Below are 25,994 nucleotides of genomic sequence, written 5' to 3' on the forward strand. Positions count from 1 at the left end.
GATGGCAAGGGTGAGCTAGGAGATGTAGTTTTTTGACGCTTAGAAGCTATTGTCACAAACGGGGAAAAAAACTACATCTCCCGTGATGCTCCAGCTAAACCGCTGAACAGGCGCACACGCCCACGCCGAGTAAAGCCATCGCCTGTAATCCTCACACAGCTCTCAATCCTCTGCCGTTATTTTCGGCCCTTTTAAGTTTTGTATTCTTAATATATCACATAAAAATGGACAACTCCGGGAAAGAGAAGGAGGCTATCCAACTAATGGCTGACGCTGACAAAAAAATAAAGTCTTCGGGCTCCTTTTTGGGCGGGATGTTTGGAGGGTAAGCTAGCATGATGTATTAGCCGTCAAACAGCCTCTTTTGGACGCATGAAACCTCATGTTTATGTTACGCATCATTAAATGTTACATTTATAGATACCGAGATTCAATAAAGTTGTATTGTATATTGAGTCGCATTGTTATTTATGCTAACTTAACGGTTAGCGAAGTTAGTCACTGATGTAAACAAGCTTTCACTCTTCACGATGAAGCTGACCACTAATTTAGCATCTTAGTGTAATCCTTTTCTTATATTGACCGCTTTTTGTTGCTTTTTGTTTATTGTCGTATGAAAGAGCGGCTTTGGGTGTGACAACCCTTTATCAATATGAGCACAAAGCTTGTGTTGGCATTATTCAGCATTAATGAATAATTCTGCATTAAATTGAATGTTGCAATGTTGTGCGTGCTAGCAATGACGTCATCCCCACCTCTTGATTGAATAGCTGCCATATTAATACCAGAGTCAAGCCCCAGGAGTCCACCTTGACGGGGATTGGGTAGCAGGTCAATAGGTCATAGCTTGCAGCAATTTTATTGAAGCTACAGGACAAATGCTTGATGTCTGTCACTTTCACAGAGGCCACCACAAAGTGGAAGAAGCCTGCGAGATGTACTGCAGAGCGGCCAACATGTTCAAGATGGCCAAGAACTGGAGCGGTAAGATAAGCTTAAGCTTCTATATTGGAATAATAAGCAAAACAAATGAAATTGTGTGTTTTGCAGCGATAAAAGTGCACAGTGCAGCACTTTGTGAAGGTGCCTTCAAGTTAATGCTGAGTCACAGTGTCTGCCGAATCCTTTGTGCTGAACTCTATGAACCACACTGTTGTTTTACCTTCTGATTTAGCCGCCGGAGGAGCATTTTGCAAGGCCGCACATCTCCACATGCAGCTGCAGAACAAACACGACTGCGCCACCAGCTTCATCGATGCCGGGAACGCTTACAAGAAGTCCGATCCCAACGGTGAGGCTGTGAACTGACCCGATCTCATGTTACGGAGTCAATTATCAGCAGTGTGGGTGTAAGAAATGTCTTTTCCAGGACATTGGTTGGATTTAAAAACATTTTCCACGGGACATAATAATAATCACTTAATCAATAATCATCTGTAGCCATCATTAAAACTGTCATACAGTATAAAGAATTAAAGCACTCATTTATGGCAGTTCATTGGCTCTAGACCCGGTAATTTCTTTTCAACCATTAATAACATTAATAACCATTCAACCATTAATTTCTTATTTGTAAATATCACAAACAATTGCTTTGAAAACCACCATAGGATGAAGTTGTGAAATTTGAAGTGCAAAGGATTGCCATGTAACAAAAGTCAACAACTTTCTAGGTCATACAATTCCATTGTGTACTGAAATAATAACTCTTTCTTAAAAAAATAATCATATTTCTTGAAAATGCCCACAAGTACTCAGTCACTGCCAGTGCTTTTTCTGATGTACTTGATAGTTGGTATCTTTAGCCATGTTGTACTGAGCAGCCAGGGCATGTGCATGTACCACTTTCTCTACATTACAATGTTTTTTTTGTCAGGTGCTATGGGTATCATCACCTTTTTGTGTTATGCAACTTCAGAAGCATTGATGCAAGGACAAGGCTTTGCATGTATTGCCTGGTTTTGTTTGGGAGTGTGTGTGTATTCTCTACTTGTACCGCCTTCTCTCTCCTATCCGCATGAATGAAGATCAAAACTAACAATGTCCTTGTCTTAACTCTTACCTCCTCATCTTCTTCTCTGTGCTTCCGAAAGAGGCAATCAAGTGTTTAAATGCCTCCATCGACATATACACTGACATGGTAAGATGTTTGGAGCGCTGTGCAGCCGCACCGCAGCCTAGCCACACCTCTTGCTAGCATCTTAATCCTTCAGCTACTGGTCAGTCTCACTTCTCGTTGGTCTTCTAGGGAAGATTCACCATCGCAGCCAAGCACCACATCAGCATTGCCGAGATCTACGAGTCAGATCTGGTGGATATAGAGAAGGTATGTGTGTGTATATAATATCTGCAGTTATGGTGAAATGTAAGACTCGTCTGCTTCCGTCAAGGCCATCGCACATTACGAGCAAGCGGCAGACTACTACAAGGGAGAGGAATCAAACAGGTGAGCTGACTACGACTCCATGTGCACCAAATCTACTTCATTGTATTTATTTCCTCAAATAATGGCCGGTTTATAAAAAGTAAGGCATTCGCTACAGCTGTAGTGGTCAAACATGGCATGCCGCGTCATAATAGCGCATAGCATTATTTCTCGTGGGGGGTAATGCACACGCATGCACGCGCCTAATACACGCTACGCAATGACAGATTTGTCACCTTTCCATCTCACCATATCTTGGACTTCCTTATTCTCATAACATTCCACATTTTGATTAGTCTTTTTTCACAAATTCTGTACTACATGTTATTTCTTATCAATGTATATATATTATACATCTTTGCAAATATTTGTGTATATCATTTTTTAAAGAATGAAAGAGCATCGGTTCATTAAAAATGTCATCTATAAATGATGTAATTAGAATTGATATCGTTAATGATGGCGGCACGGTGGGCAAGTGGTTAGCGCACAGACCTCACAGCTAGGAGACCAGGGTTCAATTCCACCCTCTGCCATCTCTGTGTGGAGTTTGCATGTTCTCCCCGTGCATGCGTGGGTTTTCTCCGGGTACTCCAAATTGTCCATAGGTATGAATGTGAGTGTGAATGGTTGTTTGTCTATATGTGCCCTGTGATTGGCTGGAGACCAGTCCAGGGTGTACCCCGCCTCTCGCCCGAAGACAGCTGGGATAGGCTCCAGCACCCCTGCGACCCTCGTGAGGAAAAAGCGGTAGAAAATGAATGAATGAACCGTTAATGATCCACCCGCCTCTTGCCAAAAGTCAGCTGGGATAGGCTCCAGCATGCCCCTGTGACCCTGGTGAGGACAAGCAGTGTAGAAGATGGATGGATTCATCTTAGTCTAAGCTTAGTCTCAGCTTGACAATGGCAAGCCTGCAGTGCAGGCCTTGATACATCCAGCAAAGGTAAAGACGTCCCTCTTGGTTACATTTTTCATGACTTGAGTCATGGCGTGCACTGCAGCCGAGGCCATTATTTAAGGAAATGTCCATTTGTCCACTACTGAGTTCATGTTAACTATTCCGACTTCCTGTGTGTGTAGTTCTGCCAACAAGTGTCTGCTGAAGGTGGGGGCCTACTGTGCTCAGCTGGAGCAGTACCCGAAGGCCATTGAGATCTATGAGCAGGTGTGACGGGCTTTTCTTTGGATTTTACAATTGCTAAATGAATAAGAGGTACTGATCCCTGTGGAACACCTTGGTCTTAATGCAAAGGTGATGGTAGAGTGTGTATGCATCTTTATGGATGGGGAGACCAGCAGTAGAAGTGAATGGGGAACGCCATTGTTGTCATTTCTTGGCATCGTACTTGCGTGCAGGTCGGAGCCAACACCATGGACAACCCTCTGCTCAAGTACAGCGCCAAAGAGTATTTCTTCAAAGCGTCTCTCTGTCATTTCATCGTGGACGAGCTGAATGCCAAGGCAAGGAGCGCTTGCCTCCTCTTTCCTTTGTGGGGGGTTTGTTGTGGATTCTTACCACCGTGTGTTTTCCCCCGCAGATCGCTGTGGAAAAATACGAGGAGATGTTCCCGGCGTTCTCCGACTCCAGAGAGTGCAAACTCTTGAAGGTTCGCCATTACTTTTTCTCTACCTTGTGTGTTTTTTTTTGTTAGGGAGGGAATGACTGACTTTTTTTGCTTTGTTTGCAGAAACTTCTGGAGGCCCATGAGGAACAGAACAGCGAGGCCTTCACAGACGCGGTAGGTCTGCTGAAGGAAGTCCACAGTTGTTGTAGTCAACCACTACATGAGGAAAACTTCTTTGTACCCGCACAAACTGCATTACACATGACATGGTGTGTGTTTGTGTGGTCCAACCCGCAGGTAAAGGAGTTTGACTCCATCTCTCGCCTGGACCAGTGGCACACCACGCTCCTGCTGCGCATCAAAAAGACCATCCAGGGTGACGAGGGCGACCTCAAATAAGACCTGTCTTCAGTGGAGACACGGACAGGACCAATCAATCAATCAATCGTCACGCATGGTTCCACACACACACACACACACACACACTCTTCCAATGCGCGCTGCTTTACTGTAACACTCTGCTTCCCTTAAAACGGGCGTTTGGCAATCTAGTTGGAACGTAAAGCGTCTTCTAGGACGTCTTTTTCACTACCATCTGTCCTCCTGGGAGGAGCCAGTCATGTCGACCAGAGCATGTTTACGTTTATGTTTAGTCTCCATGCAGTTTCTTCAGTGAGCATCCCAGGAAGGTAACCGTTAGACGTGCACTAAGACTGTTAAAGCCACTCATTCCTTCCTCAGGATTCCTTTTGGGGACATTTTCTTTCTTGTGATTACTTTGAATTCTTCTAGTTTGAATGTTGGTTAGGACGCAAAGTTGGGCGCCGCCCCTCGCTACTAAGCATGCAACCCCACCCCCCGCCCCATGTGTCGCCGGCGTGGTGAGCCGCATCCAAAGTATCCAGCTGCTTCCAGGTGGAATGTTCAGACAAATGATCTGTATGCTTGGGCAAATGGACAATAAAGCTGTACTGTGTCCCTCTTTGCTTTGCAGCATCTTTGATTTTCTTTTCCTGGATCCAACATGGTTTCCTCCTTGGTCCATCCTTCCCAATCCCGCTACAAAGTGTCATGGAAGTAGGTTGTTAAGTTGTTCTAACACAGGGGTGGGCAAACTTTTTGACTCGCATTGATATGACAAAATTTACGGGGGGGGGGCAGACTATATATTTTACATAATTTAATTATTAATATATTTTTATAAATTATTTTTAATAATCTAATAATAATAATTATTATTATTATGTGCTTTTTTTCAGGAGCACTTTGTAAACAACAGACCATGTCAAAAAACGAAATTGATACAACCATCAAAAGGTTGGCTCAGGCCATGATGCCAGGTTGTATGTTGAGTTTAAAGGAAATACTTTGGAAAGATTGTGTGGGCCGTATTCAAACACTTGGCGGGCCGGATGTGGCCCCCGGGCCGTAGTTTGCCCACCCCTGTTCTAACATCATCTTGAGCTCCACAGCTCCCCCTGCAGTATATATGTCACCATGGCAACATTAGGTCGAATGGGCTGTGCTCGGGCATATACAAATTGACCAAATTTGTGTTCATCACCATAAATAACCTTCCATTAAATAGCCACCTTTTGTGTTTCTTTTATTTCTATTCATGTGCAAGTGGAACATTTCAGTTAGCTGGTAGTTAAATAGCTAATACAGCATGTGTTCACTATCACAGCCTTGAATGATGGGAACAATCACCACAAGAAAAAGGATGCTTTTTTTTCCCCCCACTATTTTCTACGACTTCATATCGTCCAAAGGCTTGTCTGCTATCTTTTGCACGTCATCACACGTGTTGTCTTTCACAATCACAGTCTGAATGTCGGGTTCTATCACCCGCGCCTGGGCTGGGGTTTCACACACTGAAGCCAACACGGCTTGAGAGGCGGCCGCTTCCAGGACCGACGATATGGAAGTTTCCGGCTCTGTTAAGGGGATGGGAGCGGTCGGGCCGTCCACAGTCATGACGCTGGCATCCGTGCTGTCTGGCGTCACCACGGACTGCAACCGAGTCCCCAGCGGCACCTCGGTGTGGATGACGGTGATCCCGCCCAGGTGGGTGTGGCTGACCAAGGCAATGGCTTCGTGCCCTGCCCACTCAGACGGAAGGGCAACCGGCTCGGCCACGACCACAGCTTCGGTGTTGGTTTTACATACTTGAGCTTCGTCTTTTTTGCTTGGTGTCTTTTTCCCCTGCGTGGGAGCCTTACTCGCAACTTTGGATTTCTTCTCCTCCACGTTGCCTTCCAGGACCACCAGGTAGTTCTTCCACGGAGCGCTGGAATCATGAGTCTGAAGGTTGAGAGGGTGAGTTGTTGACAGCTCTTGACGTTGGAAATATATGCAGCTTCCGTTCGGTACTCACCGCCGTGTGCCTGCGAAGCGTGGACTTGTCGGAGAAGGTGCGGCTGCACATTCCGCACATGTAGGGCTTCTCGCCGGTGTGAATGCGCTGGTGTCTCTGCAGGGCGTTGAGCTGTGTGAACTGCTTGTTGCAAAACGTGCAGGCATAGGGACGCTCACCTGGCGGGGCAAAAACCACAAAAATTTCCCACGCTTATCCCCGACTGTTTTCCTTATGTCAGCCGTTACCTGTGTGTATGGTTAAATGCTGCCGTAGCGAGTTCCTCTGAGCAAAGCAGCGGCCGCACTGCTCACACTTAAACGGCTTGGTGCCCGTGTGGATGTTGGAATGGTTCCTCAGGTACTCTTTGGAGGCAAAGCTCTTCCCACAGGCCTCGCACATGAAGGGTCTCTCGCCTTAAAAATGGGGGTGGTAACAAAACGTTTAGGACCTAAAGGTGCTAAATAGGAAGTGCGGTTTTCTTTACCTGTGTGGGAGCGCTTGTGGTACACCAGCATGCTTTTCTGGGAGAAGCGAGCGTCGCACTTGTCACAGTAAAATGGCTTCTCTCCTGTGTGGACCCTACACACAGAAACACGTTGAGCCAAAACTAAAGCTTGAAATCAACACTCCAATACAATTCATGGGGTTTAATATTGAGCCCTGTGGAATACCAATGTGATATTTTTTTTCTTTATTTTTTTACTTTTTAAACATGGAGATGCAAGTGTCTCAGCGCTGCCGTTTCAGGTGGCTAGTAAGACTTCATCATGAAGCATTTGGTATCATATCCTTCCTCTTAAAGTGAATGTTTGTATACAAACGTCACAGGCAGGACTAAAAAGGAGGGCTTGATTTGCTCACCCGCACAGTATGGGTACCCCTTGCCTAATTGGTTGGTGTTTTTTTTCAAAGTATGTGGATTATGGGGCGGCACGGCGGTCCAGTGGTTAGCGCGCAGACCTCACAGCTAGGAGGACCAGGGTTCGATTCCACCATCAGCCATCTATGTGTGGAGTTTGCATGCGTGGGTTTTCTCCGGGTACTCCGGTTTCCTCCCACATTCCAAAAGGTTAATTGGCGACTCCAAATTGTCCATAGGTATGAATGTGAGTGTGAATGGTTGTTTGTCTATATGTGCCCTGTGATTGGCTGGTGTACCCCGGCCTCTCGCCCAAAGACAGCTGGGATAGGCTCCAGCACCCCCGCGACCCTTGTGAGGAAAAAGCGGTAGAAAATGAATGAATTAATGAATGTGGATTATGACCCAATGTGAGCCATCTTGGCATGTGGCTGTTGGCCACCATAAGAAGACCAATGTTATCCAAGAGGAGACTGAGGGCAGCAAGAAAAGAGTGTAATAATGCAGTGTTGAGATGCGTGATCAGCAGTGGTTTACATCATCACCCTTATGGAGGATTGTTATAAGTGGGACCGGTTCGGTTCCGGTTCTTGCCCAAATTGGGGCCCTTAGCAGAATGCTATTTACATAATTCAGAGAAAAAAAATTTTTATAAATAAAGAAAAGTGACTTCTGAATTCTGCCATTTTTTTTTCTCTTAACCTGTTGTATGCTGTGGGGCCCGTCATGGATTGAGAGGCCCCCCTCCACAGCATGTCTTTAGAAGTGGTACCAGGTATTAGCCGGTTGTGTGGAATCAATGCATGAGTACCTTTGGTGCATTTTGAGGGCCGAGTTCTGGGTGAAGCGGGCGCCGCACTCGCTGCAGGCGAAGGGTTTGATGCCACTATGAGTCTTCTTGTGCAGCTCCAGCGACGCTTTGGAGCTGAGCGATTTCCCGCAGTCGGGGCACTGGTGATACTGGGGGTCGTGCACCTAGATCGGATCAGTAAGGAGACGGACCGGTCCGGAAAACCGCAAGGAGACTGTGGATTCATTTGAATCTGACCTGCTGGTAGTGGCGGACCACGTCCTTTTTTCGCTTGAAGGTCTTAGCGCAGACGTCGCAGGAGAACCGTCTCTCGGTGCTGTGCACGTGCTTCTCATGGATCTTCAGGTTGCTGCGGTTGGAGAAGGTTTGCATGCAGGTCTTGCAGCGGTAGACCAGGTCCGCTTTGACTCCGTGGTAGGTGCTGGTCAACACAAGAGGAACACGCTGATCACAATCCAGAATAAAATCGTGAAAATCATGACCAGAAGATACCTGACGTGCTTCATGTAGCATCTCTCGTAGAAGAAGGCCCGCTGGCAGCTGTTGCACAGGAAACGAGCCTTCCTTTTTGGCAGTCCGTTCTCTTCCTCCTCATCTTCCTCTCCCGTTGATAATAAGGGTTCCTCGCCGTCATACAGACTCGCCGAGACCTCATCATCAGGTGCTACGTCGATGGCGTCCACGGGAGGCGATGGCGGCCATGACTCGTCGGTTTCTGTCGGAGCTCCCACTTCCTCCTCCTCTGACACTTTATCAGCTTCCTTCAAATCCCCGTGGCTCGTTTTTCCACAGACGACCTCATCCTCGCCCGTTCTTGCCTTCTCATTATCCGTCTCCATGAGATTTGTTTTCAAAAGCTGCTCAGAGACTTTTGGAGCAGGTTTGCGTCTCTTCCTGCTGCCGCTTTTGGAAGCCACACACTCTCCTGCTCGAGTCTCTTCGGTATCCGACTTGGGTCCATAACTGGTTGGCTCCTGCAGGAGCCCGGCGCTTATGGCGGCACGGCAGATCTTCAAGAGCTCCTTGCAGTCCAAAAGCTTCGCCACCTCTTCGATGTCCACTAGCTTGCTCTGAGTGACAACTAATTTCCCTGTGTAAATGAATTCCAAAAACGTGGAAAAGTCTCCAGGTTGCATGTTGGAGAGCGGGATGTTGTCCCGGGCAGCGTCCTGGGCGAGGAGGATGTTCTTGAAGTAGCCACTGGAGGCGGCGAGGATCACCTGGTGCGCCTGGAAAACCTGAACGTCTCCACGGTGTTCCACCTGTACGGTGACGTCACTGAGGTGCCCCTGCAGCCTCAGGTGGTGCAGGGAGTCCAGGATGTGCTCGTGGTGAGACGTTGAGGTGAGCTGGACCACTCCGGTACCCATCATTAGGCTCAGCTAACGATATCTATACTCTTGTTGTTTTACTAAATATATATGCAGCTATTGGCATTAAAAGCCGAAAGCGAATGTATCATGTAAGCTAACCGAAGTCAAAATCAACTCAAATGTGCATGAAATCCAACATTCCAATTTTTTGCTAGCTTGCTTTCGCCGCCAGGCTACTAGCTAGCATAGCCGCTACTAGCTAGCATAGCCGCTACAGGGCTCAAACAAGCTAGCTAAGCTAATTGCTGAACAGAATCGTGGCTAATGCTGCTCATTTTTAGCATCGCCGGAGAAAAAGTGCCGCAAATTCCACTAGCGGCAGCTAATATCTTACCTTAAGGTTGGTAAAATGGCAACCGGGACAATATAGCCACGGTAAAGCACCACTTTGTTTATAACTGCGCATCGACTTCCGGTACGGCTGGAAACAGCTCTGGGATCAGCCCTTGTCGCCACAGATGCACGAATCAACCACGACAGGTGCTGATCCTAGTGCTGTGCGTTGAGTTTATAGAACAAAAAAAACAAAACTAAACTGCATCTCTAAAATGCCGTAATTGGAGCATCGTACCATATTTAACGTATTAATGTCCACTACCAGATATTTCACCACATTTTCACTATATTCTCCACACGGTGGCGCCATTGCATAGATTACCAACATCATTGCGTGTACAGTACTTTGCATCATTCTCATTGCTAATACCTTTCCATTGAAAACTGCACATGTGTCAGACTTGGCGAAACAGTGACTTTAATACAAGTTCTAAACAAAAAAAAATCCTTTACATTCCCAGCTGCATACCCTGAATGGTGCAAAACAGTCATGGTAAACATGTGTGTAGAAGATACTTGATTATTCACATTGTGGGATGTTCTGCAGTTGCCAAGGTTTCTTTCCTCCTCCAAGATGAAATGCATGTAGCTTGCATTTATCATAATGAATCCCGCAAAGAGCCTGCAGTCTGCCTGCCTCGCTCCGGTGACTCATACTGCACTCAGGACCCAAAAGCTTTTTCTTTTTTTTTTCCTCCAGTGTTCTTTCTACAGTAGACTGGGAACATTGTGTTTTTTTTATATCAGTGCCGCATGCACACACACACACACAGTAGCAACCGACATGTGATGCTCACTGAGTCATATGAAAGATTGAAATCATAATAATTTCTGCACCCAATAAGGTGCTGCAGGATTGACGACTGTACAGACGCTATGTGTTCATGTACTGCCGTGAGACATTGAACCTGCACATGACTGACCGGAGTCAGTGTAACCTTTGACATGATGCAAATAATAGCTTTCTGTGTAAGCCTGTGTGCTGATAGAAAGCTCAATTTAATCCTCCTGGTTTTGTGTAAGGCAATATGATGTATGAAACATTCCCTGCATGCAGAGAAACGTCATGGCGACGTGTGTCAACACGCATGGTTGACATAACCGCAGGTCGTTGGGGTTAAATATGCCTTTACCTACTTTCAGCTCACCCGAGGGCACTTAGTGTTTGCCTGAAAAAGGTTGGAAGGCACTACGGGAAGCAGGAGAAGTCACATGATCGAGCAGCCGCCTTGCATCATCACGCCAGTAACGTAAGTGTGCTGTCGTGTTAGCATGTCAGACTTGTTTGCTTTCAAGGTGATGGACTCCAATGTCAGGGTTTCCTCCACGATTGTTCTTACTGTTGGAATGGAATGGAATGGCCTTTATTGTCATTATACAAGATGTACAACGAGATTGGAGAGCTTCTCCTTTCAGTGCAGTAGTCAAGTTTAAAAAGAAAAAAAAGTATATAAAAGTAGAGTAAAAAAGACAATTGAAGTTGCCTGCAACTTCAAGCACTCTAATGATATTAATGTAATTCTTTTATTTTTGTCATGAATGTTTTCATAAAATAACATAACAAAGGACTCACTGATTGAAAATACAGTAAACCTCGGATATATCGGACTCGGATATATCGGAAATTCGCTCACAACGGACAGATAAAAAAGAACCGATTTTTCTGTAATGCATTTCCAATAAAAATTCATTGCATATATCGGATTTTTTATAACGGATTTCGCCTATTTCGGACAAAATCTCCAGTCCCGTTCCAATGCATTTCCATTAAATTTCCCTCGCATATATCGGATGGCCGCATCGTGGCGCTCCGATTCGCCGAATCGTGACAGGCCGCTATACGACGTCATTTGCAGCGTTTGCAGCGTTGCCTGCGCGTCCAGGTACATTGGAAACATAGTCAAGGAAGTGCCTTTTTATAACGGATAAAATCCGATTTACGCATATACCGGATATAAATCTGATATATGCGTAAAACGGACATTTTCCGGTATACGCATATAACGGATTTCGCTTATATCGGACAAAACCAGTGGGAACAATTGAATCCGATACATCCGAGGTTTACTGTAGTTAAGTGACAACAATATAATTATTCTGACTGTTAGCATGGTGCAGTTCACCTCCAGTCCTGTAGTTGGTGATAATGCACACACACTTGCATCCAGCCAGTTGTTTTCCATCATAGCTGCATGTGCTGGATGTGCTGGGCACCGATATTCCATCCTTGGCTAGCATATTCCAAAGTTGGGGAGCAATGTCTGTTGTTTTGTGTGCGTAATATAACTAACCATTCAAGGACTCAAACGGTGACCCGGACAGTGATGGTTGCGGTCCAATGTGAATACAGCCAGGCCCGCAGCTCCTTCACCGGCAATGACTCATCGTTCCGGGCAGATGAACTGATGCTATAAAACCCCACAACATAACTGGGAAGAATAGCGCAAGAATAAACTGCAGTGTTCTCTTTGGAAGCCATGACCACAAGGGGCTTTGCCAGACCGACCAGTCGCCGCTCGGTCCAAATGAGCCTTCTGTTGCGGTTTTGCTTTCCGCTACAGTCAGTGAAGCCTCGCCGGGCAATAAATACAAATAGTTACATTAATGTTGCACACTTTCCTGGCAAATGGCAAATAGTTTTTTGCAGTAAATTAGCTTACATGTCGGTATTAGCATCCTCAAAGATCCTCTACATAACAGGAGCATACAAAGATACATCTTCTGTTCTTCTTACATTGCTTTGGTTGAGCTTTGAGCTGACGTTCGTCTGCTTGTGTGGACGTATAACATATGTAACACATCATTTCCACGTCAACTTTCCCAGAAGTCATTGCATTCCACCTCAGATGTTCCGCTGTGGTGCCTTCATTGAAGTTTACAGGACGCAACTGTCCTTGCACTGTCCTTGTCAAGGTCACACACACACCCTCACATCTTCTCTCTTGCCCTTCATCAGGCTGCATGCCACACCAACAGGAGTCTAGACCCTCATAGTTCCAGCCAACCAAGAAGCTGCTCCGGTCGGGAATTCTTGTTGGCCCAATGACACCTAATGGTTTTTGCAGAAGGACGGCAACACAAGTCCAAATGGTTGGACTCGAAACGGTCATCATGTGCTGCTGGTATGCACATTTCACCATCGCTTCCTCGCTACAACTTCCTGTGTTGCCGTGGTGGTTCTCACCTCAATGAGCCAAATGGAGCCAACATTTTGACAGGAAAAGGAAAGACGAAAGACATGATTGAATTGAAGAAATAAGGTCAATAAAGATGGCCACAGTTTGACCCTGGAACAGATAAATTTGGCATTATTGGGAAATGGGAACCTTGCGTTAAGGGGTCATGCACGGTGCCTGACCGAACACAGAAAGGTTTGGGGACGGACCAGCGGGGGCCACCGCTATGGAAAATGACACAGTGACTAATTATACTCGGCTCTGGGAATGAGCACTTTTTTAGTGCCAAACTCCTCCTCGGCGGGCCTGCAGACTTTTTTTTTTTTTCTGCCGTGCAAAAGTGTAAGAAAAAAGGAGAGATAAAGTGCAGATGCTTCCTGCCATGAGCTGTCTTTCACTCCCATCCTTTCATTGATGAAAAGATATACGGGCATTCAGAGATGGAATTACTTTCCAAATGGCCTCTGACTCACCGCCTCTGTTCCCTCTGGCGCTCCCTCCCTCCTTTCCTGTCCTCCCCTCCTCCACCTTCACTCGTCCTTGCCAGTGTTCTCTCGCTGCCTCTCCATTGTAACCGTATCCAGCACCTCGCACTTCAGACCCAAGGACGGGCGCCCACTGCCGCCGTCTTCATAAATAGACTATTTGGAAAGGCTTAGCCAACCGTGATCGTGTGGGCGCCTGCTAAAATAGAGCAGAAACCCTCCTCTAATAACACCTCTGAATGACTCACACGCAGGCAGGTGTTTCCCACAATGCACTGCACCGCTCAGCACATTCCTGGAGAGCCGTTGGAACCCCACAAGCAACCTACCCTCCTTACTTCCTTTCTTCCTTCCTTCCTTGCTTCCTGGACGCCGCCCTCGTGTCCTCTGGCTTGGCTTCCGGGGGAATTGCATCACTCAGACTCTTTAATCACATATGGCATACACACGCACACACACACACACACACACACACACACACACACTGTGGGCAGAAGGTTCTCTCCTCACTGCTTATGTGGCTTGCTGTGGAATGTTGCTGCAATGGGAGGCCACTTGACCGAATGGAAATCTCATTTGTGGCGCCCCCTTTGGCTTTTGCACATAATGCCTACATGTAGTACATGTAATACATCTATATGTAGTACATGCGCATACACATGCATGTAATACATGTATTAGAGTACATGTTTATTTAATGTAATACATGTGATGCATTGGAATCATTAGACAACTGAGCAATGAGTTGCTAAGTCAAAGATGTTTTGCCTGGTGGCGGCCATGTTTTGCTCAGGTTAAACAGACGTGTGCATTTCAGTCCCCTAAAGGTGTGTTCTAAATTTCCAGGTGTTGCGGCTGAACGCCGTTGACGTTACAGCGGGGTTGTTCTGTACAGCGTGACGTCGCCAGGCAACACGGTAGGGATGCATGTTTTGACAAATGTTCACCCCTTTGACTTCGGCAGTTCAGCAGCTTATAATGTGACACAAAAACAGCACAAACGACTGCTTTCATGGCACAAACTATTGAATCTGGGGAGCTGGGTGACTTTGTCATCAGCTTAATAACTCAAAAACTAAAATAAGATATGCCTTTATTTGTCCCTAAGTAGGGAAATTTGCACAAAATAGCTCAATTGATCATTTTTACAGCACAAACAACAGCAAAGGATGAGACTGTTTTGGTTTCATTTTGAGCATGTAGTGGGGTGGTAGGGGTGGGGGTGGGGGGCTAGTGTACCGTCCGTATCAACGGAAATTAAAATATGATACTATCTCTAAAACAATCTTGAATAACTCGCAAACGGCCATTTTAATAGCATAAACATAGCACAAAGATTGTGACTAGTTCACCGCAGTTTGCGTGTGTGTGGGGGGGCTTGACAGGAAGTTAGTTATTAGAAATAATATTTATTTTAGTTTAATAGGAAGTGTTTTCTACTGGCAATGAAATGATCTCATGATGTCATCTATCTATGATGATGAGAAGAAATCTTTGTCTGCGTCCTGTGGCGTCTCAGTCATGTGGTTAGGGCAACCGCAGACGAGGGTTTAAACCCCGGGATTGACAGACACGCTCTCTGGGTTGTGTAACATGGCAGCGTTCCAGCGCTTGTGTAATCATAGCAGGATGCCAGGACGGGAAGTTCATTTAGGAACCCGAGGCCCACCTCCATCTCTTTTTAGCTTGTTGCTGCCTGCTGGATGGGGCCTTGAAAGCATTAGCCATGGACATGGGACACTTTCAGAGTAAACCCTACTGGGAACATGGCCTTTTCTGTCTGGTTAGCTTCCATGCTAATCAGATGTCTTTTTCCAATAATCACTATTGTGCACTCTAGCCCATACCTGGCAACATCCATCCACATGTCCATATCCACCCATCATCCATCTATCTCCATCCATCCGTACATATCAACCCATCATACATCCAACGATCTACATCCATCCGTCCATATCCACCCATCATTCATCCATCTATCTACATCCATCCATCATTCATCCATCCATCCATATCTACCCATCATTCCATCGTTCATCCATCTATCTCCATCCATCCGTCCATATCCACCCATCATCCATCATCATTCATCCGTCTATCTCCATCCATCCGTCCATATCCACCCATCATCCATCCAACGATCTACATCCATCCGTACATATCCACCCATCATTCATCCATCTATCTACATCCATCCATCATTCACCCATCCATCCATATCTACCCATCATCCATCATTCCATCGTTCATCCATCTATCTCCATCCATCCGTCCATATCCACCCATCATCCATCATCATTCATCCGTCTATCTCCATCCATCCATCCATATCCACCCATCATCCATCATCATTCATCCGTCTATCTCCATCCATCCGTCCATATCCACCCATCATCCATCCATCATTCATCCATCTATCTCCATCCATCCATATCCATCTCTCCATCCATTCATCCATACATATCCATTCATTCAACCATCCGTCCATCCATCATTCATTCATCCATCCATCCATCCATCCATCTCTCCATGCTTCCACCCAATATCACCCATCCATATCTATCAATTCATCATCCATCCATCATTCATCATCTATCCATCCATTTATATCCATCCATCAATATCACCCATCCATCCATCCACCCATCCCTCCATCCATCCATCCATCCATCCATCCATCCATCCATCCATCCATCCATTTATATCCATCCATCAATATCATCCATCCATCCATCCATCAATATCATCCATCCATCCATCCATCCATCCATCCATCCATTTATATCCATCCATCAATATCATCTATCCATCCATCTAGCCATTTATATCATCCATCAATATCACCCATCCATCCATTCATTCATTCATCCACCCATCCATCCATCCATTCAAGCCTGTTATTTTGTTTTCTTGTATGGTGTTCATAAATGGACTTGAGGGACACCTCAAGGACTATCCCTTCCTTTGTGGAACCAGGTTTGGGCATATAACCCCAGACAACATAGATCCTTGGATCACTCGGGCACACAAACCCCTCCACCACGATAAGGCGGTGATTCCCCCAGTCTCAAATAATATACAGGCTGACATGGAGCACACAGATGGAGAATCACACAAGAATGATGGATGATCAGTACCATTTATTACAGACATATTTTTAGTTTGTGGCCACTCCATCTATGTACGTAATCAGGCCAAGTTTGAGGGAGCAGATATTGACTTTTGTTTTGCCACCACACGGACTAATGACCCATTTTTCAGCAGAAAAACAATCCCTGGGTGACCATCACACCAGGAACATAAACAGGCAAACTCCACACCTGAGAGGGTGAACTGAAGAAGCCTTTTGGACAATAGTTGAAACATCGTCCATCTGACTGCATGGTGGGTTCAAGCCTTGTGGATCACCAAGACAACCTACACAGACGAAAGGACTTGTCCTGTATGACTATACCTCTAACACGCTTCCTAAATGCCCCACCCTACACTGTCATTACCACAAAATTCCTGCTGATCCCTATCCCATTTCCCTTCTTGCTGGAGAGCCTCTATCTTCTCTCCGTCTGGCCTCAACATCCGCCAGCATGCGGTGGCCATGGTGGAATGTGACCGATGACTGACACGTTTACAGAGGAGCAAGTTAACTGTGTGAGGATAGCATCTTCTCAGCGTGATAGAAAGACACAAGTGTTTGCAAGCGGTGTGTCCTTTTGGCTGCTAAATCCCCTCCGCCTCAGCTCGGAAGCGTCATAGACCCGCCACACAACTTCCCTGCCTTGGCGAGTGGAGTGTGGAGGAGAGTCATCGCTCATCCAATCATGACATCGTGGCTGGCCTGCACGCTGCCCAACGATCCCAAGACTCCTACGACTGGAAATGTCTTTTCAACAAGATCTGGGATCTTTAGAGACCACTGATGTTGGATATCATAACTTTTCTAGTTCAGGTTCATCCCAAATATGTCCATGGTTGCTCCACACCCGACTAATCCAAAAAGTTTTTGTTTCTCCCGTGCAGATCAGCGCATAAAAGCACTTCCAGAAACATTTACTTCACTCTCATGTACATACTGTAAATTAGGGTAGATACTGTAAACTAGTGTACGTACTGTAAACTAGGGTACATACTGTAAACTAGTGTACATACTGTAAATTAGTGTACGTACTGTAAACTAGGGTAGATACTGTAAACTAGGGTGCATACTGTAAACTAGGGTACATACTGTAAACTAGGATATGTACTGTACACTAGTGTACGTACTGTAAACTAGGGTACATACTGTAAACTAGTGTACATACTGTAAATTAGAGTACATACTGTAAACTAGTGTACGTACTGTAAACTAGGATATGTACTGTAAACTAGTGTATGTACTGTAAACTAGGGTACATACTGTAAATTAGAGTACATACTGTAAACTAAGGTAGATACTGCAAACTAGGATATGTACTGTAAACTAGTGTATGTACTGTAAACTAGGGTACATACTGTAAATTAGAGTACATACTGTAAACTAATGTATGTACTCTAAACTAGGATATGTACTGTAAACTAGTGTACATACTGTAAACTAAGGTAGATACTGCAAACTAGGATATGTACTGTAAACTAGTGTATGTACTGTAAACTAGGGTACATACTGTAAATTAGAGTACATACTGTAAACTAATGTATGTACTCTATACTAGGATATGTACTGTAAACTAGTGTACATACTGTAAACTAGGGCATATACTGTAAACTATGGTGCATACTGTAAACTAGGGTACATAATGTAAACCAGGTACTTACTATAAACTATGATATGTACTGTAAACTAGGGTACATACTCTACACTAGGGCACATACTGTAAACTACTGTGAATACTAGTGTACGCACTGTAAACTAGTGTAGGTACTGTACACTAGTGTACATACTGTAAACCAGCATATGTACTATAAACTACTGTATGCACTGTAAACTAGTGTACGTACTGTAAACCAGCGTATGTGCTATAAACTAGTGTAGGTACTGCAAACTAATGTACGTACTATAAATTATGGTATGCACTGTAAACTAGAGTATGTACTGTAAACTATTGTACATACTCTAAACCAATGTAGGTACTGTGAAGTAATGCAGGTACTGTGTAGTAGTGCAGGTACTGTGAAGTAGTGCAGGTACTGTGCAGTGGTCTTGTGAAGTACAGGAAGCAAAGAAGCCAGCCTCCACCCCTGGACCGCCGTTCGGACACAAATGGACGCATCTCAGATGTTGCAGGTGGCCTCATCGGAGGCCCATCACATCGTGTTCCCGTCAGGTTGCCATGGAAACGCAGCATCTCTTTCCATGGGGATCTCGTCTCTCTGTCTCATTAGGGACCCTCGCATTGCATCGCCGTCGGGCGATGACTCACTCGCATGGTTTGGAACATGTTGGTCACAACATTAGGCACACCTTTTTCTACATTAGCTCTCAGCTCTAGAACATGAGGCACCCCTGGTGTCACTCCCACGTCCACCTCATATTTATACAATCTCATAGATGAAAGTGACATGTTGTTGCATCATGTATTGTTGTGTGTAATGTGTGTCGTCAGGCAGTAACGTGCACTCTGCACACACACACACACACACACACGAAAGCACACACCAGCGTGGTGTGGCTGCTAATCTCTTGCGTTGTTTTCCGCCATCTTTATGAGGCCGTTGTCTCGAGTCTGCACCACATCGGAAGTGAAACGCAGACGCCGTGTGCCAGAACCCACAACATTCAAAACAGTCCGACAACGAGACAAAGCGGCAAAGCCCACCTCCGGTCTCACTAGACTTTGACGACTTTCCTGCCACAGCAAGCCGTGTATGACTCATCTCACGTGGTCATGTGATCACTTGGAGCTGGGGGGGGGAAGCCTTCACTCCCCCCCCCCCCACCGCCCATCATCCTTCCTACCTGAGTGTAGGCTCTTCTTTGTAGCTGTAAGTCTTCCTGCGTGGGTGCCGAGCCTCTCATTGTGAGAGCGCACGTGTGAGCGGCGGCGTGAGGATTTTCCCGACATGATGAGCGATGACTCATCCGCATTGGAGACCCCCAGAGGAAGCCCATGAAAAGAAATGTCAGGATATTCAGTGAGTGGCGTGGCGCGGTGCGGTTGCTCCATCCTGCATTCAGCACACGTGAGATGTTGATCCTCCTGTGGGCGATTCATGCATAATCAGTCAAACACCAGCACGGGGGGGTTTGGCGACTCCGTGAATCCCGCATGGAGGCTAGGATTCCCCCCAAGTTTAGGCCTACCCTGAACGCATGCTTTCAGTGCAACATTATGATGGGGAGCAGATGTGATGAAGACATTTCACTGCTTCTGTGCCTTCAAAACATCTGCTGCACACGTGACAGCATTATGAAATATTCATTTTTTTCTATGATGTGGTATGATACATGCACAAATATTCGACATTCGATGTGATATTTAACCAACCACCGTAATTGACTCAGTAGCAGTATCATGACAAGATGTACAGAGAACCATCCATCCTTTTCTTCCACTTCTCCGGGTTTTTAGTCTGGATCTGAGTCACAGTCTTAGTCCAGACTTTCTGGTCACCGCCCACCGCTTCCAGTTTCACAGGGAAAAGGACCCCAAAGTGTTCCCTGGATGGATGGGGATGAGCATGGTTGCTATGAAAAGGGGGGTACTGCTGGTGGGTTACCTGTGAAGATCAGTTTGCACCCTCTCTGAAGGACATACAGACCTCAAGGTCAGTCTTTCAAAGAGTCAGCTTGAGCTGCACAAGTTGTTTTGGTTGTGTCCATATGTCCATGTCTTCTTTGTCATCCCCTAGTGTTACTAGGTTAGTGTTACCATTGTGTTACTCTGTTAGTATTAGGATTGTGTTACTAGGTTAGTGTTAGCATTGTGTTACTAGGTTAGTGTTAGTATTGTGTTACTAGGTTAGTGTTACGATTGTGTTACTAGGTTAGTGTTAGCATTGTGTTACTAGGTTAGTGTTAGAATTGTGTTACTAGGTTAGTGTTAGCATTGTGTTACTAGGTTAGTGTTATGATTGTGTTACTAGGTTAGTGTTAGCATTGTGTTACTACGTTAGTGTCAGCATTGTGTTACTATGTTAGTGTTAGCATTGTGTTACTAGGTTAGTGTTAGCATTGTGTTACTAGGTTAGTGTTCGCATTGTGTTACTATGTTAGTGTTAGCATTGTGTTACTAGGTTAGTGTTAGCATTGTGTTACTAGATTAATGTTAGCATTGTGTTACTAGGTTAGTGTTATGATTGTGTTACTAGGTTAGTGTTAGCATTGTGTTACTAGGTTAGTGATAGCATTGTGTTACTACGTTAGTGTTAGCATTGTGTGACTAGGTTTGTGTTAGGATTGTGTTACTAGGTTATTGTTAGCGTTGTGTTACTAGGTTAGAGTTAGCATTGTGTTACTAGGTTAGTGTTAGCATTGTGTTACTAGGTTAGTGTTAGCATTGTGTTACTAGGTTAGTGTTAGCATTGTGTTACTAGGTTAGTGTTAGCGTTGTGTTACTAGGTTAGTGTTAGCATTTTGTTACTAGGTTAGTGTTAGCATTGTGTTACTAGGTTAGTGTTAGCGTTGTGTTACTAGGTTAGTGTTAGCATTGTGTTACTAGGTTAGTGTTAGCATGGTGTTACCAGGTTCGTGTTAACATTGTGTTACCAGGTTAGTGTTAGCATTGTGTTACCAGGTTAGTGTTAGCATTGTGTTACTATGTTAGTGTTAGCATTGTGTTACTATGTTAGTGTTAGCATTGTGTTACTAGGTTAGTGTTAAGATTGTGTTACAAGGTTAGTGTGAGCATTGTGTAGCATTGTGTAGCATTGTGTTACTAGGTTAGTGTTAAGATTGTGTTACTAACTTAGTGTTAGCATTGTGTAGCATTGTGTTACTAGGTTAGTGTTAGCATTGTGTTACTAACTTAGTGTTAGCATTGTGTTACTAGGTTAGTGTTAGCATTGTGTTGCTAGGTTAGTGTTAGCATTGTGTTACTAGGTTAGTGTTAGCATTGTGTTACTAGCTTAGTGTTAGCATTGTGTTACTAGGTTAGTGTTAGCATTGTGTTGCTAGGTTAGTGTTAGCACATGATGAAGTCAGGGTAGCATCCTGAGGGATGTTCAGGGCTGTTGAGGGGCAGCTATCTAGAAGGGAAAATGAAGCAACGTCTCCTCGTACAGAAAGTGAGTCCGCTTTCATCTATTGTCTTGCCGGCGGCTGCGTTGGCATGGAAACGGCGGCGGAGAGCTGGTGGATCAGCAAGTGGGTCACATGGAGGAGAGGAAACCCAGCACACACACAAACACAAACACATCCAGTGCGGCGTTACTTGAGCAAAGAAAAGCCCTGACCTATTTCACCAGCGCTACAGAGGAACAAGCCTTTTCTTTTCATCTTGCAGCATAGACTGTTCAACTACAAGCTCGCCTCCTCTGTTGCAACGTGCTGCCTGTAACATCATCACACACACACACACATGCATACCCGTGCGCACACTCACCGTACACAGATGCACGTGCACACGAGGTCCAACATGAAATAAAATCTTCTTCTGACCAAAGTATGTTTATTATTGTGTATTGCTGGCGTGCATCACACGGATATGCAATATTTAGCAAAATATTAGCCAACAGCAAATAACCCAAACCCTCATTTAATCCTAACACTAATCTAATCCTAACTCTGATCTAATCATAACTATAATCCAATCCTAACCCTAATATAATCTAATCCTAACCCTATTCTAATCCTAGTATAATCCTAACCTTAACTCTGATATTATCCTTACCTTAAATCTAATCCTAACTCTAATATAATGCTAACCCCAAAATAATCCTAATTTAATCCTAACCCACAATCTAATCCTAACTCTAATCTAATCCTAACCCTAACCTAATCCTAACTCTAATATATCCTACCCCTAAAATAATCCTAATATAATCCTAACCCGAATCTAGTCTTCACCTATATAATCCTAACCCCAAATCTAATCGTAACTCTAATCTAATCCTAACCCGAATCTAATCCTGACCCCAATATAATCATAATCCCAATCTAATCCTAACCCACAATCTAATCCTAATTCTAATCTAATCTCAACCCGAATCTAATCCTAACCCTAACCTAATCCTAACTCTAATCTAATCCTAACCCAAATATAATCCTACCCCTAAAATAATCCTAATCTAATCCTAACCCAAATATAATCCTAACCATATTCTATTCCTAACCCCTAATCTAATTCTAACTTTAATCTAATCCTAACTCTAATCTAATCCTAATATAATCCTAACCCAAATATAATCCTACCCCTAAAATAATCCTAATCTAATCCTAACCCAAATATAATCCTAACCATATTCTATTCCTAACCCCTAATCTAATTCTAACTTTAATCTAATCCTAACTATAATCTAATCCTAATCTAATCCTAACCCAAATATAATCCTACCCCTAAAATAATCCTAATCTAATTCTAACCGTATTCTATTCATAACCCTAATCCTAACTCTAATATAATCCTAACTCTAATATAATCCTAACCCGAATCTAATCCTAATATAAACCTAACCTCTATTCTAATCCTAATCTAATCCAAACCCAAATCTAATCTTAACCCTCATCTAACCCTAAACCTAATCCAATCCCACTTGGTGACTCATTGCTCTGTGCACCAACTAAAGCATTTGGGAATAAAGAGCGTGATGGTGGATGCCAACATGTCTATACAATGTATGTGCATGATGAACAAATGTCTGTACGTGTACAAACATTTAGCGGTGCATGACTTAAGCATGCGTGTGTGTCGGTCCACGTCTACAACTTGATGACCTTGTAAAAACCTCTGCAGGGCAGCGTGACGCAACGGCGGATCATGTTTGCCGTGGTGGAAAAAGCAGAGGGCGGCCCAGCAACTTTTGCAACGGCTAGTAAATAGCGACTGTGATGTAAGGCCATAGAAAGACAACACACACACTTACACACACTTACACACACTTACACACACTGTCTGAGCGGCTGGCGTCGGGTTACATCAGCCTTCACTGAACGGATGCTCCGATTACAGGAAAGGCAAACATAGGCCTCTGGGGTCGACATGATGCATGTGTGTGTGTATGTGTGTGTGTGTGTGTGTGTGCTGTCTTCATGCTCGTATTTAACCAATCACAACGCCCGACACTTTTATCTCTCTGAATGCGACATCATTGGGGTTGGGCTTTGTCTTGGACACATACTGTAGTTTCAGGGGGTGCTGGAGCCTATCCCAGCTGTCTTCGGGCGAGAGGCGGGGTACACCCTGGACTGGGTCACCAGCCAATCACAGGGCACATATAGACAAACAACCATTCACACTCACATTCATACCTATGGACAATTTGGAGTCGCTAATTAACCTAGCATGTTTTTTGGAATGTGGGAGGAAACCGGAGTACCCGGAGAAAACTCACGCATGCACGGGGAGAACATGCAAACTCCACACAGAGATGGCGGAGGGTGGAATTGAACCCTGGTCTCCTAGTTGTGAGGTCTGCGCGATAACCACTCGACCGCCGTGCCATCCGCCCTTATTTGTATTCAAGTAAAATTTTGCTAACAGACCCAACAGGGGAACACCCAACCTATTTGTTCCAATTCATGATTCCTTAAAAAAAATGCTGGAGCCTATCCCAGCTGTCTTCGGGCAAGAGGCGGGGTACACCCTGGACTGGTTGCCAGCCAATCACAGGGCACATATAGACAAACAACCATTCACACTCACATTCATACCTATGGACAATTTGGAGTCGCTAATTAACCTAGCATGTTTTTTTGGAATGTGGGAGGAAACCGTAGTACCCGGAGAAAGCCCACGCATGCACGGGGGAGAACATGCAAACTCCACACAGAGATGGCCAAGGGTGGAATTGAACCCTGGTCTCCTAGTTGTGAGGTCTGCGCGATAACCACTTGACCACCGTGCCGCCCGCCCTTATTTGTATTCGAGTAAAATTTTGCTAACAGACCCAATAGGGGAACACCCAACCTATTTGTTCCAATTCATGATTCCTAAAAAAAAATGCTGGAGCCTATCCCAGCTGTCTTCGGGCAAGAGGCGGGGTACACCCTGGACTGGTCGCCAGCCAATCACAGGGCACATATAGACAAACAACCATTCACACTCACATTCATACCTATGGACAATTTGGAGTCGCTAATTAACCTAGCATGTTTTTGGAATGTGGGAGGAAACCGGAGTACCCGGAGAAAACCCACGCATGCACGGGGAGAACATGCAAACTCCACACAGAGATGGCCGAGGGTGGAATTGAACCCTGGTCTCCTAGCTGTCGAGCCTATCCCAGCTGTCTTCTGTCTGCATGTGAGTAACGGGAAGGGATGGAATGTACTTGCTACGTACGCCACAGCAGCAGGCAGCGGGATCCTCTGAGGCGTCAAGGTCAAGGTCATCCATCAGCCCTTTGGTGGGGTGGCCCAAACCAGGCGGGACGCGCTACACAGAAAGCGTTTAAGCCGCGTTGGGCCGTACGACGATAATCTCATTACGGAGACTAAGCGTGTGTAATATTCCTCTTCTTTTTTTTCTTTTTTTTTTTACCTCCTTTGTCTTTTTGTCAGCGTTGTTTGGCGCTCTGGCAAATATGCAAAGGATGCATTTCCTCTTGTGCTGCAATTAGCAGCCAATATGCAAAACATTCCCAAAAAAATCTCTGGATTTAATGGCTTTGGTATTCACAATAAATTAATTCATAACCACCAAGACACCCCCCCACCCCCCAACACACACACACACTCATTATCTTTGCTACAAATGTATTTATTATTAATTTCTATTTCTCTTTCACATCATGACTGAACTTCAAAGTCAGCCTAGAAAATACTCCTTATTATCATAATAACTGCATAATAACCATGCAGCAACACAGGTAACGCCATTTGTTTCATTGCTCACTTTCTGGTAATGGTAATGGTTTTATTTCATTTGAACATGCATCAGATTACAATTGAATGCATCACATAATCAGTTCACAGTTCCACATGTCCAAAAGGAGTAGGAAGAAGCAAAGCTTATTAAATCCTACCCCTCCATCTGGTACTTTTACAATCACTAACTGTTACATTTGTTCACTTCCTGCTTTCCTAATATAGTTTTTATTTTGTATTATTATTATTATATATAGGACTTTCTAATATTGTTTAAGTTTTTATTTCTATTATTTTTGTTTGTTTTTTATTTTGCTTTATTTATTTTTTATTTACTTTAATTTAATTTAATTTTTTTGTTTTATTTTTTATTTTTTGTCACGTACCAAAGTAGGTGATATGAGCATCCAATGCCATAATGGGTACCATAGTAAGTGTCAATATAGTGATATATATAGCACCTAGCATCTTCATCCTTGTATTTAGCAAACATCAACTGCTTGTATTGTTTCTTGAATTGGCTCATCGTTGTGCATTGTTTGACTTCCTTACTCAATCCATTCCATAGTTTGATTCCACATACTGAAATGCTATGGCTAGCATAACGTAGTGCTAGCATAGAAGTGTTTCAAATGTACTTCTTCCCTGAGATCATATTTCTCCT

The 25,994-nt window shown here is 44.6% G+C and overlaps 2 protein-coding genes and 1 long non-coding RNA gene across 5 annotated transcripts in view; 2 read left to right on the top strand and 1 right to left on the bottom strand.

Annotated features, from left to right (window-relative positions):
* napbb (N-ethylmaleimide-sensitive factor attachment protein, beta b) lies at positions 1 to 5,803 on the top strand. 2 transcript variants are annotated; one of them, XR_009120154.1, is made up of 13 exons: positions 1 to 325; positions 905 to 984; positions 1,175 to 1,291; positions 2,094 to 2,140; positions 2,249 to 2,326; positions 2,391 to 2,446; positions 3,509 to 3,593; positions 3,785 to 3,889; positions 3,967 to 4,035; positions 4,117 to 4,167; positions 4,291 to 4,908; positions 4,988 to 5,070; positions 5,253 to 5,803. XR_009120154.1 is itself a non-coding variant. In XM_058056348.1 (11 exons), exons 1-11 carry the CDS (start codon positions 225 to 227, stop codon positions 4,390 to 4,392), a joined length of 891 nt encoding a protein of 296 aa, XP_057912331.1. In that variant the 5' UTR covers positions 1 to 224; the 3' UTR covers positions 4,393 to 4,975. The 2 variants fall into 2 exon arrangements, 1 of the variants encoding a protein (XP_057912331.1); XM_058056348.1 differs by lacking the exons at positions 4,988 to 5,070; positions 5,253 to 5,803 and having other exon boundaries at positions 4,291 to 4,975.
* gzf1 (GDNF-inducible zinc finger protein 1) lies at positions 5,583 to 9,923 on the bottom strand. Its single transcript, XM_058056346.1, has 7 exons — positions 8,515 to 9,923; positions 8,260 to 8,443; positions 8,023 to 8,186; positions 6,837 to 6,931; positions 6,598 to 6,765; positions 6,371 to 6,528; positions 5,583 to 6,297 (listed from the first exon to the last, which is right to left on the bottom strand). The coding sequence occupies exons 1-7, from the start codon at positions 9,393 to 9,395 to the stop codon at positions 5,743 to 5,745; spliced, it is 2,205 nt and encodes a 734-aa protein (XP_057912329.1). The 5' UTR covers positions 9,396 to 9,923; the 3' UTR covers positions 5,583 to 5,742.
* Positions 8,919 to 25,994, top strand: part of LOC131106871 (uncharacterized) — a 19,296-nt gene continuing 2,220 nt past the window's right edge. Inside the window, exons 1-4 of one of the 2 annotated variants that reach the window (XR_009120156.1) lie at positions 8,919 to 9,366; positions 10,875 to 10,981; positions 14,239 to 14,309; positions 16,657 to 17,653. This is a non-coding gene — a long non-coding RNA (uncharacterized LOC131106871). Of the gene's footprint in view, positions 9,367 to 10,874; positions 10,982 to 14,238; positions 14,310 to 16,656; positions 17,654 to 25,994 lie in introns of those variants that run through there. The other variant, XR_009120155.1, reaches the window with a different exon arrangement.

The sequence above is a fragment of the Doryrhamphus excisus genome, chromosome 19 (assembly GCF_030265055.1).
Source record: "Doryrhamphus excisus isolate RoL2022-K1 chromosome 19, RoL_Dexc_1.0, whole genome shotgun sequence".
NCBI classification, from domain to species: domain Eukaryota; kingdom Metazoa; phylum Chordata; class Actinopteri; order Syngnathiformes; family Syngnathidae; genus Doryrhamphus; species Doryrhamphus excisus.

Coding starts and splice junctions, on each gene's coding strand:
- napbb (XM_058056348.1), top strand. CDS start 225: ATGGACAACTCCGGGAAAGAGAAGGAGGCTATCCAACTAATGGCTGAC. Junction 4,036..4,116: donor GAGAGTGCAAACTCTTGAAG/GTTCGCCATTAC, acceptor CTTTGTTTGCAG/AAACTTCTGGAGGCCCATGA. Junction 4,168..4,290: donor GCGAGGCCTTCACAGACGCG/GTAGGTCTGCTG, acceptor TCCAACCCGCAG/GTAAAGGAGTTTGACTCCAT.
- gzf1 (XM_058056346.1), bottom strand. CDS start 9,395: ATGATGGGTACCGGAGTGGTCCAGCTCACCTCAACGTCTCACCACGAG. Junction 8,444..8,514: donor TGCTACATGAAGCACGTCAG/GTATCTTCTGGT, acceptor TGTGTTGACCAG/CACCTACCACGGAGTCAAAG. Junction 6,298..6,370: donor CGCTTCGCAGGCACACGGCG/GTGAGTACCGAA, acceptor CTCAACCTTCAG/ACTCATGATTCCAGCGCTCC.